The sequence below is a fragment of the Zalophus californianus genome, chromosome 5 (genome assembly GCF_009762305.2).
Source record: "Zalophus californianus isolate mZalCal1 chromosome 5, mZalCal1.pri.v2, whole genome shotgun sequence".
Taxonomy (NCBI): domain Eukaryota; kingdom Metazoa; phylum Chordata; class Mammalia; order Carnivora; family Otariidae; genus Zalophus; species Zalophus californianus.
This window is the reverse complement of record NC_045599.1, coordinates 50,926,277-50,941,762: the sequence shown is the minus strand read 5'-3', so window position 1 is coordinate 50,941,762 and position 15,486 is coordinate 50,926,277. Positions and strand designations below refer to the sequence as shown.

At 48.8% G+C, this 15,486-nt stretch overlaps 1 protein-coding gene across 4 annotated transcripts in view; it reads right to left on the bottom strand.

The window, feature by feature from the left end:
• Positions 1-9,345: 9,345 nt before the first annotated feature.
• The window catches only part of MAST4 (microtubule associated serine/threonine kinase family member 4), a 575,892-nt gene continuing 569,751 nt past the window's right edge, over positions 9,346-15,486 (bottom strand). For all 4 annotated transcript variants that reach the window (XM_027604891.2, XM_027604896.2, XM_027604900.2 and 1 more), the window contains 2 exons: positions 13,660-13,841; positions 9,346-13,298 (listed from right to left, as the gene is read on the bottom strand). In XM_027604891.2, the coding sequence (XP_027460692.2) occupies positions 9,451-13,298; positions 13,660-13,841 (4,030 nt within the window). In that variant the 3' untranslated portion in view covers positions 9,346-9,450. The remainder of the gene's footprint in view (positions 13,299-13,659; positions 13,842-15,486) is intronic.

Below are 15,486 nucleotides of genomic sequence, written 5' to 3'. Positions count from 1 at the left end.
TAACTCCCAGGCCACTGTTCACCCAGGGCCTATTAGCAGGCATGTGGTCTCAGTTTTACTCAGAAGCATCTATCTCTTTCCCCTCACTGTCTGGCAGCAGGTCAAAGTGTCCAAGAACTTACACCTTGTTGTCCAAGGTGTTGGTAACTTCCAGCTCCTGGGCTCAAAGGCATCCTTCCTTCAAAGCCAAGAGAGGTGGCAGAGATGAGTGGATACCATATCCCCCTGAGCTCTAGGTGGCCCGGACCTGATGAGCGAGGGCAAGCTGAGCACCACTCTGCTAATGAAATGACACATCACACAATTAGCTGCTTTAATTACCTTGGATATCAGTGCTTGGGAAAACAGGTGCCTGAAAAGGAAGTTTTCCTCAGCTTTCCTGAGGGAGCATTGGAGATGCAATCATTTAAACATGTGTGTGGAAGGAGAAAGTAAGGGCTACAAATATGAGGAGATTGGGCTTCACCCATCATCTCCCTTTCTTCCTTCCCAGGGCCTACAATGGTGGGGCACCATTCTGAGAAGGCCAGTTCAAGCCACTGCTGGGTTGGTATTGGCCTTGAGTCTGGCAGCGACCGAGGCCTTTTCTCACTGAGTCCTGGGCTCAGGAGGGACCTGGCACACAAGTGGGCACGGCTGCCTTGGCCAGGCTCCGTCGGTGTGCAGAGTGTGTGTGTCGGGGGACGGTCTTCCAGGCAGCTCCCTACCTGCTGCCATGGGAAAGTCCCCTCGTTCTGGGGACCTGGAGGCAATGCTAGTTTAAAAGTTCAGGCAGCCAACCCTCCCAAGTCAAGAGCGAGCACCCCAGCCGACTACAGCACCCCATGCACCCCACTCTTGTGCCAGAGCCACTCACCTCTGAGAAGTCAGGGGGGCAGGGGAGCAGGACACACGGTTAATTTGTTTCATTGATTGTGTTCATTTGCTTGTACCAAATTAGATGATCAGCTTCGGAAACTCTTGAGAGATGTTCCTGGTAGTGACCTGAAGATGCAAAAAACCATGCTCACTGTTTCCCCCCTCCCTCCCTTCTTTCTCTTTCCTTTTTCTTCCTTTGTGGTCTCCTCCCTTCTTTCCTTTTCTCCTTCCCTCTCTGTGCTTCCCTCCTTCTTTGCTGGTTTCAGGCTTTCCTTCCTCCCGTCTTCTACACCTCAGCTTATGGAAGTTCACACTCTATGAATCCCGTCCAAGACAGAGCCAAGCCACTGAATTCCCTGTGCGTTCCAGCAAATTCAGGCTCTTCCCTGACTTCAGGACTTAAGCTGCGGATAGGAAATGCTAACTGCTGACTTACCGCTCCAGAGCCACACTGTGCCCCACAGCAGTTCACGTGTGAGAACAAAAATGCAAGTATTCTGTTCAGGATGTCCAGGATGTGGATTGCATCACGTGCGAGTCGGTGGGGTCCTAAGGCCCAGCCAAATGTATTTGCCTGTCTTGCTTTCACTTCTCAGGCGCGCGCCCCTTCTGTGGCATGCAACTTGCTATTCCGTAAGGGCACACTGATCCAAGGCTTTGTAACAGCTCCTCTGTTTTAAGCAACAGTAAATTCACCCTGCAAAGTCAGAAAGGGAGCTTTTTTGATAGCTGCTGTCAATTTTATTGCTTTATCCTGGTTACTAGGATAGAATCTGGAGACATGGTGTGTTTATTGGTTTTATGTATCGCATGTTGTTACCGCTCTGACAAGCTACTCCTATAAAAATGTGTTATTATTGCATGTTGTAGCTCAGTGAGCTGACCCTGCATTTCAAAGCGTACTGAAGCAAACAGCAGTGAAGTCCATAAAAGCTGACTGGCCTCCATCACAGAGGACTCTCTATGCATGAGCTGCAACTCCCACAATCTGGTGGCTAATTATCCCTTTCCCCGGAGCCACAGCCATCATTGCTAAACGAACACAGCACAGACCCAAACAGAGGCATTATCTGGAAAATTTCCAGACAGGAAACTGCCATCTTAGTCCTACTCTTCCAATTCCCCAATAAGTATCATTTGCAATTTTGAAGTCTATGAAAGTATGAGATGAACGGCTTTTAAATGGTTTTGTATAAGATGCAAGAGGGGCAGCTGACATGGTTTTCTCCCTTGACTGCTAAAGAAAAAGTTAACTTGGGTTAGAGCAAGAAAGAGTGTGATTAGTTCTAAGCAAGTCACAACTGGGGATCCTGGGTGTTTAACTAGAATCAATCGCGTGGAATGTGAAGAGTTAGAACGTTTAATAGGGGAAGGTGGGGTTAGCTTGAAGGCTGCAAAAGAATGGGCCAGCCAGGTATGGCTCCCAGAGACTGATTTATCACCAGAATCATCTGGGGGATTCATTACCAAACAGATTTCTCTGCCCTACCCCTAGAGGTTGGAATTGTGTTTAGACTGGGTTTGGCTCCAGACTCTAAGCCAAATGATTTCATGTGAAATATCCTTCCCTAATTTTAATTTTATCAACCAATAGTGGAGTTGTATGTTAAGCTCCATGAGTCAAATGAGTTGAAGAACTGCTCCATATTCTCTAAAAAGAAATTTTTGTAACAAAATGGGAATAAGGGGCTAAGGAGCCTTCAAATCCAAGGGTGAGACATCCTGGGGCGTGAAGCCTATTGGTCTCTTGCTACAACTGCTGGGTCACAAGACTCTGCTGCGTAGCTCCCTCGCTCCCCGACCCACCCTCCACTTGCACTCCCATTCCATCCCGTCTACTTACAGTATGAAATCAGTTGTTGAATAATGCTGGTCTTGAGGAAGGAAAGAACTAATCTACAGATTATTTTTAAAAAGTCATTATTGTTCATGAAAAATTAAACAGTGAACTTCATTGAACTCTCATCCCCCCCAAATTGAGATATTCTCTAAGCATGTGACTGTTCAAGACAAGGTATTAGATCCCACAAAGATAAGCAGAGGACAGGTGGCCACCAGAGTATCCATCCATCTCCTCCTTCTCCCTGCATGTTCATTCATGGGTTTCCTCAACAGCTTGGGTCTCCCTTTTTTGCTTTCTCTTATCTTTGGAAACAACCTAAATATTCAATAATAGAAGAATGACTTAATAAATTAGATGATGTGAACATCATCATGTTCTGTATTCTTGGGTGGGAAAGGAACATTGGAAACCTGTTGGTATGACCAGGAATTAGAGAAATACAACTTAAAATGAGATAAAGGTTTATATCTATTAGTCTGGCAAAAAAGAATGAGCTGAATAATAGCATCGGTGGGATGTGGGGTTATAGGAACTGTGTGCATGGCTTATGGCTGTAGATGGGTGAAGCCATTCAAGAACCCTGTGACAACAATTAGTCAAGTTAAATATGTGACCCACAAATTCTGCGAGGGTATATTTCCAAAGAAAATCTCACATTTCCACAACAATATTTAGTGCGGCATTATTTATGGAGGGGGACGTTCAAAGCAGTTTGAGTGTTCATCACTAGGAAAATGGGTAGGTACATGTGGAAGACACCCACCATGGGTATTGTACAGTCGTCAGAAGCAGTGGGTTAGATATAGCTCTAGCAATGTATTTGAATCTTAAACATACAGTGTTGGAGGAGGTCATCGATAGGACACGACTACTGGTTGACCCATGAGCTGGACCTGCGCCATCAGAGGCTCCTCACACCCTCCCCTGTTCCTGGAATGTACACTCTACCCACCATTCCCACAATGGGAGCTGGTTTGAAGGAGCAGTCTGGAGAGAGCCACGTTCTGTTGATCTGGATGGTACACGTAACTGAACCCTGTTAAGACCTCTATACAAACTTTTAAGATTCAGGCACATGGGTGCAGAGATCTACTTGTCTGTGGCCACCCAAAACAAGCCTCATACGCAAGTTTCCTTGCTTATTAAATCTGCCACCTACCAATCTGGACTGGTCTGCCTCTTCCTTCTGTCTCTCCTCCCTCTTCAGGTACAGGGGCCAGTTTGTGAACCAACGTAGAGAGCTTGATGGGAAACAAGCAAACAAACCCCAAATGACATATCAACACAATTATTTTTATACATTAAAAATACATGCATACTTCAGGGCGCCTGGGTGGCTCAGTCGGTTAAGCGACTGCCTTTGGCTCAGGTCATGATCCTGGAGTCCCGGGATTGAGTCCCACATCGGGCTCCCTGCTCAGCAGGGAGTCTGCTTCTCCCTCTGACCCTCTTTCCCTCTCGAGCTCTTTATCTCTCATTCTCTCTCTCTCAAATAAATAAAATCGTTAAAAAATAATACACGCATACAAAACAATACCAGCGTTTTGTAAGAACACAAAAAGATAAGCCATTTAATTAACATGGCTGCCTAGTGGGTGGAAGGGGGGATCAACGGAAGTGTGGGCATCGATTCAATGAACTCTGGCATAAACTGGCTGAGAACTGGAGAGCAAGACGACCTCAATTGTCTACATCTGGGGCTCCCTGCCGTGAGTGAAAGCAATATGGCACGTGCATAAAATGAAATGCCATGCAGCCATCATGAACAACATTGCAGGAGCATATTTATAGATATTGAAATATATTTGTGATTTAATACTCAACCAAAGAGGTCAGCAAACATCATGTCCACTGTTATTTCAGTTTTTGGAAAAAATTAAAAACCTATATACACTGAAGAATGACAGAGTGGCTGGTGGATTGCAGCAATTCATTTTTCTTCATCTCTGTATTTTGAATTTGCCTCCTATGACCATGTTAGGCAACGAAAAGGAGTTTCATTGTTTAAGAAAGACTTCTTTTGTTTCTACAGAGGGACAAGAAGAATAAAAAGATTACTGGTTGTGAGAATTTACAGGTACTGAAAAAGGAGGCAGGCCTTTGCCTAAGGCTCTGTGTTTTTAAATACCAATGGTCAAGCCCAAGGTTTACCAGTTGCTTTTTGAGGTCAGGGAGCAAATAGTTCTTCTAAGGGTGCCCACGTGAATGAAGCAGGAGGCCGAGGAGCTGGGGCTTGCACTACAGGCTGGCACCCCAGTGATGGATGTGGGTGGGCATCTGCAGGAATCGCCCTAGTCCCCCAAAGAGTCAATCTGTCTCCAGCCTGGGAACGTCACTTCACAGTGCTGTGTAACACAGTGTGTGTATTCCAGAGGGACAGAATCTTCAGGCAAAGGATTTTTATTTAGACAGCTTAGGGCTGGAGGTTATGGCGATGCCAGGCTGACATATGAAGTCCTGGTAAATGCAACATGCTTGCTTCAGGCCTCGCAAACAGCTTCATCTTTCACCTCCTGGCTACTGACAGCCATCTCCAGGCCGTGCTTAATGACACGGGAGATGAGTATTTGTTAGAGGCTTTCCGCTGCATAGTATCAACAGACTTTCTGCAAAGCGGTGTACGACAAGACCTACTAACCATATACACCAGATCTTTCTTTTCTCGACATCCGAACAGGCTTGACTGGCACGTGACGGAGGACACAGGGAACTCAAGTTTGGGGAGCAGATTCCCTTTTAGAAGCACTTGCCTGCACCCATGTGTTGCGACTGACAGTCCCCATGTCAGCCTGCGACAAGAGAGGGCCACCTTGGTTTTTGGAACACACGGTCCCAGAAGTCAGTGGGGGTGTTGTTGTGTGTTTTTCTGTGAGGACTGGTGCTGAGATTCCGGTCCACGGTGCAAGGAGTCTGAACTGCCAGAATACTTGAATCTGGGCCAGACAGACTGACTTTCAATATGCAAAACGTAATGAAGCCAAGGTTCAACAAAGCTCTGGTCATGTCTAGCTTTTGTAGATACATAAGACATGGAGAATATTCATGGGGGTAAAGCTAGAAAAAGAGAGGACTAACACAAATCATTGCTTTTAGTTAATAAAGCTACACTTCTTCATGTTACATTTGTGTTGTGACCCAAAAATGCTAGATGGGAAATTGCCTACTGATTAATTAGAATTAATAAAGGAGCCCTAATACAGAGAATGATTAGCTGCCTTGGCTCGTGGTTTGCCACCAATCATCAAACATATAATTTTGCACCATATGATTTTTCTGCATGTAAAGAGACAACGAGATGGCTTCAAGCATTCACAGAGGGGCCCAGACCTGAATGCAATCACATGACATCTGAACATATTTAGAAAGGTCAAGAGCTTTAGAGCCAGAAAAAAAAAAAAAAAAATCTGGATGCTAATACAAGCTCTCTTTATAGGGTTGTATTAAACAAACAACATAAGTCTGTCTGGGCCTGTTTCCTCATCTGTAAAATAGGGATGCTGCTACCATCTGGGTTGGGGCTCAAATGACATGGGAGATGAAAAGCATCTTGCCCAGCACTATGCATGCACATACTAGGTAATATATGTATATACTAGGTAGACAACAAATGTTAGGCTGCATCTTTCATTCCTGGTGGTTTCAACGGCTTTGATTACGAGGAAGGAGACAGGAAGGGAGGAAGTGAACGAAGACAGGGCACAATGCTAATTGATGGAGGAAGGTTTTAGGAGAAGTGAAGGAGATGGTGTCCCTGAGGAAGAGACTGCACAAAGACAGTGACCGTGGTGTGGAAGCTGGTAAGTTCTGCAGGCAAGGAATAAGGTTGGGAGAAAATGTAGGAAGGCATTATAGGAAGACTTAATCTCCAAGAAGAGAACAGTTGTGTAAGTTACATCAGGGGCACCTGGGTGGCTCAGTGGGTTAAACATCTACCCTCGGCTCAAGTCATGATTTCAGGGTCCTGGGATTGAACCCCACGTCGGGCTCTCCACTCAGCGGGGAGTCTGCTTCTCCCTCTGCCTGCCGCTCCCCCTGCTTGTGTTCTCTCACTCTCTCTCTCCCTCAAATAAATAAAATCTTAAAAAAAAACACAACAAAACCATTAGAAAACCATTCCCCTCCATAAAAAGCAATCTGCAAAGCCCCATACTTCCCATAATATACAGTTATATTCAGTAACACTGTAGAGCTGTTATGCGTATATTTAAGAAAAGAACATCTTAGTCATTATCTTTTCATGCTAAATTTTTATTTCAATGTTATGCAACTGCATAAGTATAAATATTTGTTCCATATACAACAATTATGACATCCATAGGGAATTTCTTAGAGAAAATAAGACTGCAAACACTTTATTGCACAGATCCTAACAAACTTTGAAGCTGGTAAATCTACAGCTGGGAGTACTACCGAGGAGCACATCTTACAATCACAGGAGACTGACCAAATAGAACACAGGAGAATTTCTACCAGCTGACTGGAGAGGTTTACAACAACAAACAGGTATTACATGAATGCAACCTTAAGTACTCTTTACTCGTCCAAAATGCAAAAACGTATTTGGCAAAAATGATAATACACTATACAAAATATACATAAAAATATCATTTGTAAACAAGCAGCTAGTTGTGCTTTAAAGGAAACTGGACAGTTAAAAAGCAAAGGCCATAAACCTTGAACTACGTCCCCGACAGACCTGCCGTGGTGTCTGAGTACAGAGGACTGGGTTATGACAACTGCCAAACACAGATATGAATTATAAATGTTGAGACCACTTGGGAAACCCACGTGAGTTCTTTTACAGTATTTGTTTCTTCTACAATTTCACAATGTAGTGATGGGGAAGAGCTAAAACTACATGGGGAAAAAAAAAGTCAGGGGCAAGGAGGAGACTTTTTTTTTTTTTTTCCCCATTGCCAACTCATTGTACAATGAAGGACAACCAAGTAGTCAGTTAAGTTATGCCTTTGTTTTTTGGAGCAGGGTTTACAGCCTTGCTTAAATAATTTATAATCCACAGGCTGTGCTTAGAGGAACAATTTTATAGCTTGAAGATACTAAGATATCCGAGGGGGTTTGGGTGTTGAATTCGTATTTATTGGTAAATTTTTTTTCTCTTAAAAAACAAAATAAAATATCCTGCTATGGATCCCAAACATCTTATAAAGACTTATCTGTGTGTATTTTCTCTTAGTGCCTTTAGAACTTATGTCAGCAAGTGTTGTCTTACAATACAAAACAAGCCACCAGGACAACTGCAACAAAAACAAACAAAAAAACCCCCTCAGCACTAAAATGATTTGACGAATTCTACATATCCCATGGTATACAAAATTTAAATAAGGCTTAGCAAAAGTAAAAAGGACACATTCAAGCACCAAATAGCTCCACCAAGTCTTTTTGTTAAAAAAATGCTGCTCTTTATTAATACAGTATTTTTTTTTTTTTGCATACAAATAAAGAGATCGTGTTATGCAATGTATGGAGCTACTCGATGCGTCAGAAATGAATGTGAAACCCAGGAACTTGCTAAAAACAGCAAGCTTCGTCTACAACATAAGGCCCCAGCTATGTATTAAGATGTATCTGATGTCCTGATTATTCATTAATATATATGCTATGATGCCAAAATCTACCCTTTTCCCTCAAAAAAAGCAATTTAAAACCTCTTCCAATGCCTGATCCTTCTTACTCGATTTAAGTACGATCCGATTTGTGTGTGGCCAGTAATCTTCCTTTTTGTTCAAGAGCAGGGCTGGTGCAAAACGACTACAAAATGTGTGCTTCTTGGACTAGTGACTCATAGCATAAAGGCCTGATTTTAAGAGCATGAAAAGAAGGGAAAGTAAGAGAAATAAAGTTGACGTGTGTTTACAGCCCCCGCTACAGCAAGGGTGAAGACCCCACATACACGCCCACAGACAAGGACAACTGGCCTTTCAGACAGTTGGACCCAGGATCAGAATGTCCACTGGGATGGCTGTGAAGTGAAAATGGTTCCCTCCCTTGGCTCCGGCCATTCCTAATGGAGGAAGATTCCAAATGCAGTGATTAGAGTAGTTCTTACTTTCAGATCTGGAAACACAGGTAGCCAGATACAGTACTACCAAAGTCTCTCTTGAAAAATACACACAAAAACTCACGATCTACTGTATCTAGGACTTTTACCTTTAAATCTACTTAGAATGTTTCAACTTAGAAAAATGTAGCTTCATTGAAACACTCTCTTAAAACCACAGACCAAAAAACATGTGGGTGGATGTGTATAGACGAACAGGAGAGTAGCTATACTTTTCCATACACCCAATTTTAACCGTTTGCTTCATTACTACATTATGATAAGTGGTAAAGCAAAAATCTTAACTGGGAAAAAAAAAAAAGCTGTGGTAAACAATGCAATCAGCAGCAAGGTACCGACTCTACATCCCAAACCAAACACATTGCTAGATATTTACAGAGAAAATCTTTTTCCTCAACAACCCTCAACTGTAAAGGTTTTTGTTGTTGTTTGTACAAACACTATCTGGTAACAGTTTTACCGGTAACAATTGGGAAGGCAATTGGAAGAAGGTCCCCTCTGTCTTTCCGACGACTTTCTGGCCCTCTCCCCCCCCCCCCCCCCCCCCCCCCCCCCCCCCCCCGCAGTGAGGCTCCAGGGCGCCCCCCCACAGTGCTGGTTTCGAAAGGTAGTGAAGACTCAGGTACACATTCAGGTCGGGTCTCCCCAGTCCGGCCGGGGGCCTGCCCCATTATGGGGCCTTTTTGTGAGGGCTGCTACGCACACTCTCTTTCCCCCGCCTCTGCCGGACCACAAAGTCCTTCTCAGAAGAAAGGGCGATGGGCCGCTCAGGGTTTGGAGCTGGGGACGCCTTGGTGACTTCTCTGCCCGTGATCTGCTTCCGAGTCTGAGGGGGCTGGGCCGGGGCGGGCTCTCTCCCTTTGGTTTCTCCCACGGTGGCAGTTCCTGACAGGGCCCTTTCCCGGTGGCCGGCGCCCCCCACCACACTGGGGCCGGGGTGGTGCAACTCCAGAGTGACGGTGGGGCTCCGAAAGGATGGCAAGGAGTCACTCTTGGTTATGGGGGTTCGGCCATCCCCGCCAGGCAGGGCCTTGGCGCTAGACGCGTCACTGCCACTCGCAGCGGCCTCTCGCGCCCCGGGTCTGGCTTCGGGAAAGCTGGAGGAGTGGCTCAGAGGCTTCTCCGGGAGGGCAGCGGGTCGCAGAGAGCTCTGCCCGGTGGCCGAGGGCGACCGGCTCATGCCACCACCGGGCTTGCCTGCCTCAGTCGGAGGCTTCTGGGGACTCAGCCCTCTCCCCTTGGCCTCCGGCAAGCCCTTCCCCACGGCAGCGGCCGGCCTCTCCGTGCCCTTGGGCCTGGCCTCGCCGGGCGCCAGGGGAAGGCTGGCCTCGGGCTTCCCGCTGTCTGCTGAGACACAAAGTGCTTCGGTGCATTTCCTGCCCTCAGACCGCCTATCGGCGGCGGCCGCGGCCTGCGAACTTCCACTCTTGTCTGTCGGTCTGCACAGAGGTGGGCAATCTTTCACAGTGGATGGTTTGGGGTGCTTTGGAGACAGGTTTTGCTTTTCACTGGCAGTGGCGGGTTGCCGGTCTACCGACGCCTCAGCTCCGGGGTGTCCTTGCCATGGCAGCCGCGCGGGCTTCTCCAGCACCTCCGAGGGACGCCCGCCAGTGGCGGGTTTCAGCTTGGTGTCGGCAAGACCCCCTTCGGTGTGCAGCGGAGCTGAGGGTCCACCTCCCCCCTGGCTCATCGCATCAGTGGCTGTGTTCTGGGAGCCTGGCAGGGCGGGGAGCGCATCCAACACACCCTGGCGGCCGCCCTTCCCCTCTCGGCCGGGGCCCCCAGGGGGCTGAGCCCCAGGCTCTTTGCCCGCTGCAGGCCCACCGCCCGGCTTCTGGGGGGAGGGGGCCCTGTCCGGGTGCTTAGACTGCGGAGGGCTCGGGTCAGGGCCAGGCCTGGGCTTGGGGCCGCCGCTTTCACTGTGCGCTGCGGTCGGCTTGGGGGCGCCGTGGAGGCCGGGGCCGGGCTCTGCAGCACTGGGCCTGCCCCCCGGCTCCCTGCCGGAGGAGTGGCTCGGCCGAGCGGCCAGGCCCGGCAGTTCTTTGGTGACTGGGGCGGGCTGGGAGCTACTGCCCACGTGCTTCTGTAGAAGCTCTTCCTTCCTCTCCGGCTCCTGGGAACTGTCTTTCTGCCACACCGGGCAACCAGAGAGCTGGTATCCTTTCCCCTTCTCGGTGCCGGGTGGCTGCAGGGACCGCCGGGCAGGAGGGGCTTCGGGCGGGGGTTCCGTACCACCTCTTCCTCTGCCCGGCTCCCTCTCGGAAGGAGTCCCTGCGGACGGCAAAGAAGAAGAGTCCTCCCTCGCCAGCGGCCTCACCTCAACCCGGCCGTCTCTGTGGCTTGTTTTCCCACAGGGGCCCCATGCTTTCTCCGTGGGGGTGGCGTGGGGCTGTGTGTAGCCGTCGGGGCGGGGCCTTCCCCCAGAGGGGGCGTTTCTGGAACCGTCACTGGTTTTAGCAGCTGCTGGAGGACACACCTCCACGGAGGGGTCTCTGCGGGAGTCAGGCGCCGTACCCGACCGCTGGCCTCTGGCTGCGGAAGGGCCCCTTTCAGACGAGTCCCTTCCGCTCAGCTTCTCCCTCGAGGGGGCGCCTTCAGGTGGCAGCAGGCTGCGGGACCTGGACGGGTCGGCACTGTGGGGGTTTGGCCCCAGGTAGGGGAGTTTAGTGTCGGGGCTGTGGTCTTGGTGTTTGCTGGGGCCCCCCTCTCTCTGCTGGGGATCGCTTTCCATGCCTGTCATGGGGCTCCGGGCAGCATGAGAAGCTTTTCTGTCCCGCTTTAGCTCAGGCTCAGGCAAGGGAGCTGCTGGTGAATTCTGGAGACCCCGGCTGGAGGGCGGGAACCGTGACTCCAGCAGGTAGGACTTACTCATCCTGAAGCCGGCATTGGAAGGCTCCCTCTGACCGGCCGTGTCACCCTTCATGCCCCCGCTGCTGGGGAGAGCCAGTGGCATAGAGGGCCCCACCTCCCTGGCGGGGCTGGGGCTCTGTGCGGGCTCCGGGGAAGGCAGCTCGGTCTTGGAGGCCTGAGGTCCAGACAGGAGAGCAATATCCAAAGTGCCCTCAATTGGCTTCAGGCAGGACACAGACCTACCTTCCAGCTTATACTCTGAGGGGCTTTTGCGGACAGGTGACTCGGGAGCAACCAAGCCCGGCTTGTCCACTCCACCATCCACCCGGCCGGCTAGGGCCTTGAGAGGGACAAAGGAGACAGCACTGATCTGCGCCGCGTGGGCACTGCTGCTGAACGCCCGGCTCTCAGAGGCCGGCAGGGCCTCCTGCTGTGCACCCACTGCCCGGCCTGGGTTCCCGGGCAGGCTCTCGTGGGCACTAGAGGTCATCTTGGGCTTGAGCACAGGGCACAGGCTGTCATCTTTGTCTTCAAGTGACATTTTCTTTCGGAGGTAATCGATGTTGGCCAGCTTGCTGTCTAATTTCTCACATCGGAGACACTCCTTGGCCTGGGGGGCCTTCTCCAGGCTGTCCCCCTTTGCGGAGCTGCACCTGTCCGTGGAGTGACAGAGAGTGTCCTGGAGGGTGCCGGGAGCAGAGGTGCGCTTGAAGTCACAGATGCCCTGGCTGTGCTCCCCGGGTGCCAGGACTTGGCCCGTCGCTGCCCCTTCCGAGGTCACCCCCTCGCTGGCCCGAACGCTCACCTGCTTGTGAAGAGCCCCTTTCAGCAGACTGCCCAGGGACTGGGTCTCCTGCAAGGCCACTTTGTTTTCAAAATGATTTGACCTTTCTAAAGCCTTTGGGTATATCTTCTTCTCTCTCTCTTCTAGCCTAAAAGTTGAGAGGTTCTCCAAATCACTACCAAGTCCATGGGATTTCTGGTGGGGTTCCTGTTTCTCTGGGAAGCCCTCTGGTTTCTTCACTACCACCTTGGCCTTCAGCTTCTCTCGGTCCAGCTCGTCCACAGACTCCTGTCTCCCCAGCTTCCGGGAGACAGGGCGCTTCAGGCAGCCTTGCTCCACAGGCCTGGCGCGGCTGAGCGAAGGCGCCTCACACACGCTCTCCTCCAGGCTCTGCAAGGTCACTTCCCGCTGAGGCTGCTCCTGCTGCGCTTCCTCCTGGGTCACCTCCAGGCTGTGCTTGCGGGAACACAGGTGCTTTTTGTCGCTGCCATAGGAGGGGGAGAGCTTCTCCTCTGACTGCACGCGCTTGAGCAGCGGGGACCTCGGGGGCTCTGCGCTCTTGGGCCTCACAATATGTCTGACGATGGTGGGAGGGGAGTGCATTTTGCTGGGAAAGGCCTGAGTGATCTTGGAATTGCCAAGTGAATGTCCCAACAGAGGGGATGGTGACCGCTGGGGGGAGGTGGGCTGTGGCGTTGGAGAGGGGGTCCGGGCCAGTGGGGAGAGGGGGATGCTGCCAGCCGACTTCCGCCTTCCGGACCGGTAGCGCTGTCCGCTGAGTTTGGGGGCCAGACCATGGAGGGTGCTGGGCCGGATGTGTCCTGACCCCGCTGGGGAATTGGGGGCGCTTGAGCTTGGGGAGCTGCTCTGAGAGGAATTAGTACCTGTGGGTAGAAAACAGCCGTGAGCAGTGGACTCCTTCCCTTTTCTTTCCGTGCTTCCAACCCAAACTCTTTTAGATCAGGTCCGATAAAGGTCAGCAAATTGTCTTAGTATTTAACTCTAATGAATACACGCTTTTCAGGTAAATCTTCCCCACATCAGGGTTCAACCCACTACTTCCTGCCTTAATTAGGTCTAAATAGCCACATCTCATGACTGCCCTATAAATCCTGTTTGTTGCCATCTACAACCTCAACCATCTTTCGTTAAGTGGAAGAAGCCTCCTGTCACTCAGGAGCTCAGATGGTGATTCTGACCTCCTCTCAACTCTCCCTTGCTGTGTGGGCCAGAAGACTCACTCACCGGATGGGAAGTCGGGGGTGGAGCGATAGCTGGGCGTGGGGGACCGGGGAGACAAGCTGTGAGTGGGGGAACCCGGGAGGCTCTCCCCTGATGATAGGGACCGGTTCAAGCAGGAGAAACTTCGGCTGGTGTGGAGCAAAGGAGAAGGCTGCTTGGCTAGTTTTTTGAAAAGGGATCTTCTCCTGGAGTGAAAACAAGAGAAAACTGATTAGATTCTACATCTGGGGCCACCCCGTCTCCCCACAATACCCGTGTAGTCAGTTCACACTTCTGGGCGAGGGATAGCGGTCTGGTGGCAGATCCTACACTAAGGCGCAGGTACACACTTTCAAATTAAAAATCTTCTTATGACTTAGAAAGGAAGAGTCTTTGATAGTAATACAGTGGAAGCTCTCTCAATTCCAAATACTTTAGGAAGGGCTGAGAAAGAAAAAATATAAAATACATGAAATAAATATTCATTTATTTATTTGTCAGGCTTATGAGGGGGCATTCTTTACCTGAAAGCTTCTAAGCATGTACCCTCAGACAAAATGATACAATTAAGAGATAATACAAACTAAATCTCTGGAAGAAAAACCATTATCTTGGATATAGAATTCTTTAATGGTGATACGCTGGGCAGAGGCTTTATCTAGGAGGGGCTGTTTGCTGTGCTTATTCCACTGTGGGCTCTTGAAAATTCCTAATGACAATGTAGGCTATACATTAACATAGAAAAAGCGAGAAAGGTGAACTGAAGCTTATCGTATCAGCAGGGCACCAGACACTACTAGCTGCAGCAGAAGCAAATGTGTATTTAGTGCTCAACAAGTATATCTTAAAGCAAAAAAAAAAAAAAAAAAAGCCTCACACAGCTTAGAAGTGCAAGTGGCTGTAAGAAAGTTCTTTTACCTCTGCCATCATGCAAGCCTCACTCACCCCCAGTGAGCTTAAGCAAAAGTTTAAACACCGCTGCCCCTTGGAAATAGTGCTCTGTACGACTTAGAGCACAATCCAAATATAAAGCACACATTAAAAAATATATAAATCACTTATTTATCTAATAAAGCACACATCTCAGAACTCATGTTTAATTTTAATCAAAGCAATACATGTACTTGGGTTAAACAATTACATCATTTTATACAGTTCATAATGAAAAATAGCAACTCCGCTACTCTGCCCTTGGCCCAGTCGCCTGAGAAACCACTTTCTACTCCTTTAACTGTTTCTTCTCCTATTTGTCTGCATATTGCTAAGTAATCTCTTTATGCTATGTTTTCGTTTTTCAGTTTTAGATACTATCTGTTGATTTCCTAGCATAGAAGATGAGGATGAAGGTCTTACACAAGCCCCCTTCCACCTTCTGACCAAATACACTTCCCTTTTTCTATTCCTCCCTCTAGAGCTAAACCAAAACTTTCGGTTAAAGAAAAGGGTGGCCTTTTTCCCCTCTATTTTATATTATAAATATTGTTCACAGCTGGGCTATGCAAAGCATGATTCCATTTCCTTTCTTGTATGCTTTTGTCTTTCCTGGAGTTAATACGCATTCTTTTTTTATTTACTTATGTTCCCACATTTCTGTTGCTAAAAATCCTCTTAATACAATCAGACACATTAGATCCAAGTGGGCAAAGGAGAGATGCTTCTGTGGCGTCATGTGGGGAGCCCATCCAGACAGTTGTCTGGCAAGAAATGTCCCCACCGCAAACACATACACGCATTCTGCCAGCGTGTGCAGAGAGCACAAAAAGACTCACAGTGCCTCCCCGATTGCAAATGTGTAACCCAGTTAGATCTTCAGTCAGTAAAACAAAACTCCTTTATTTTTAGGCTTATTTG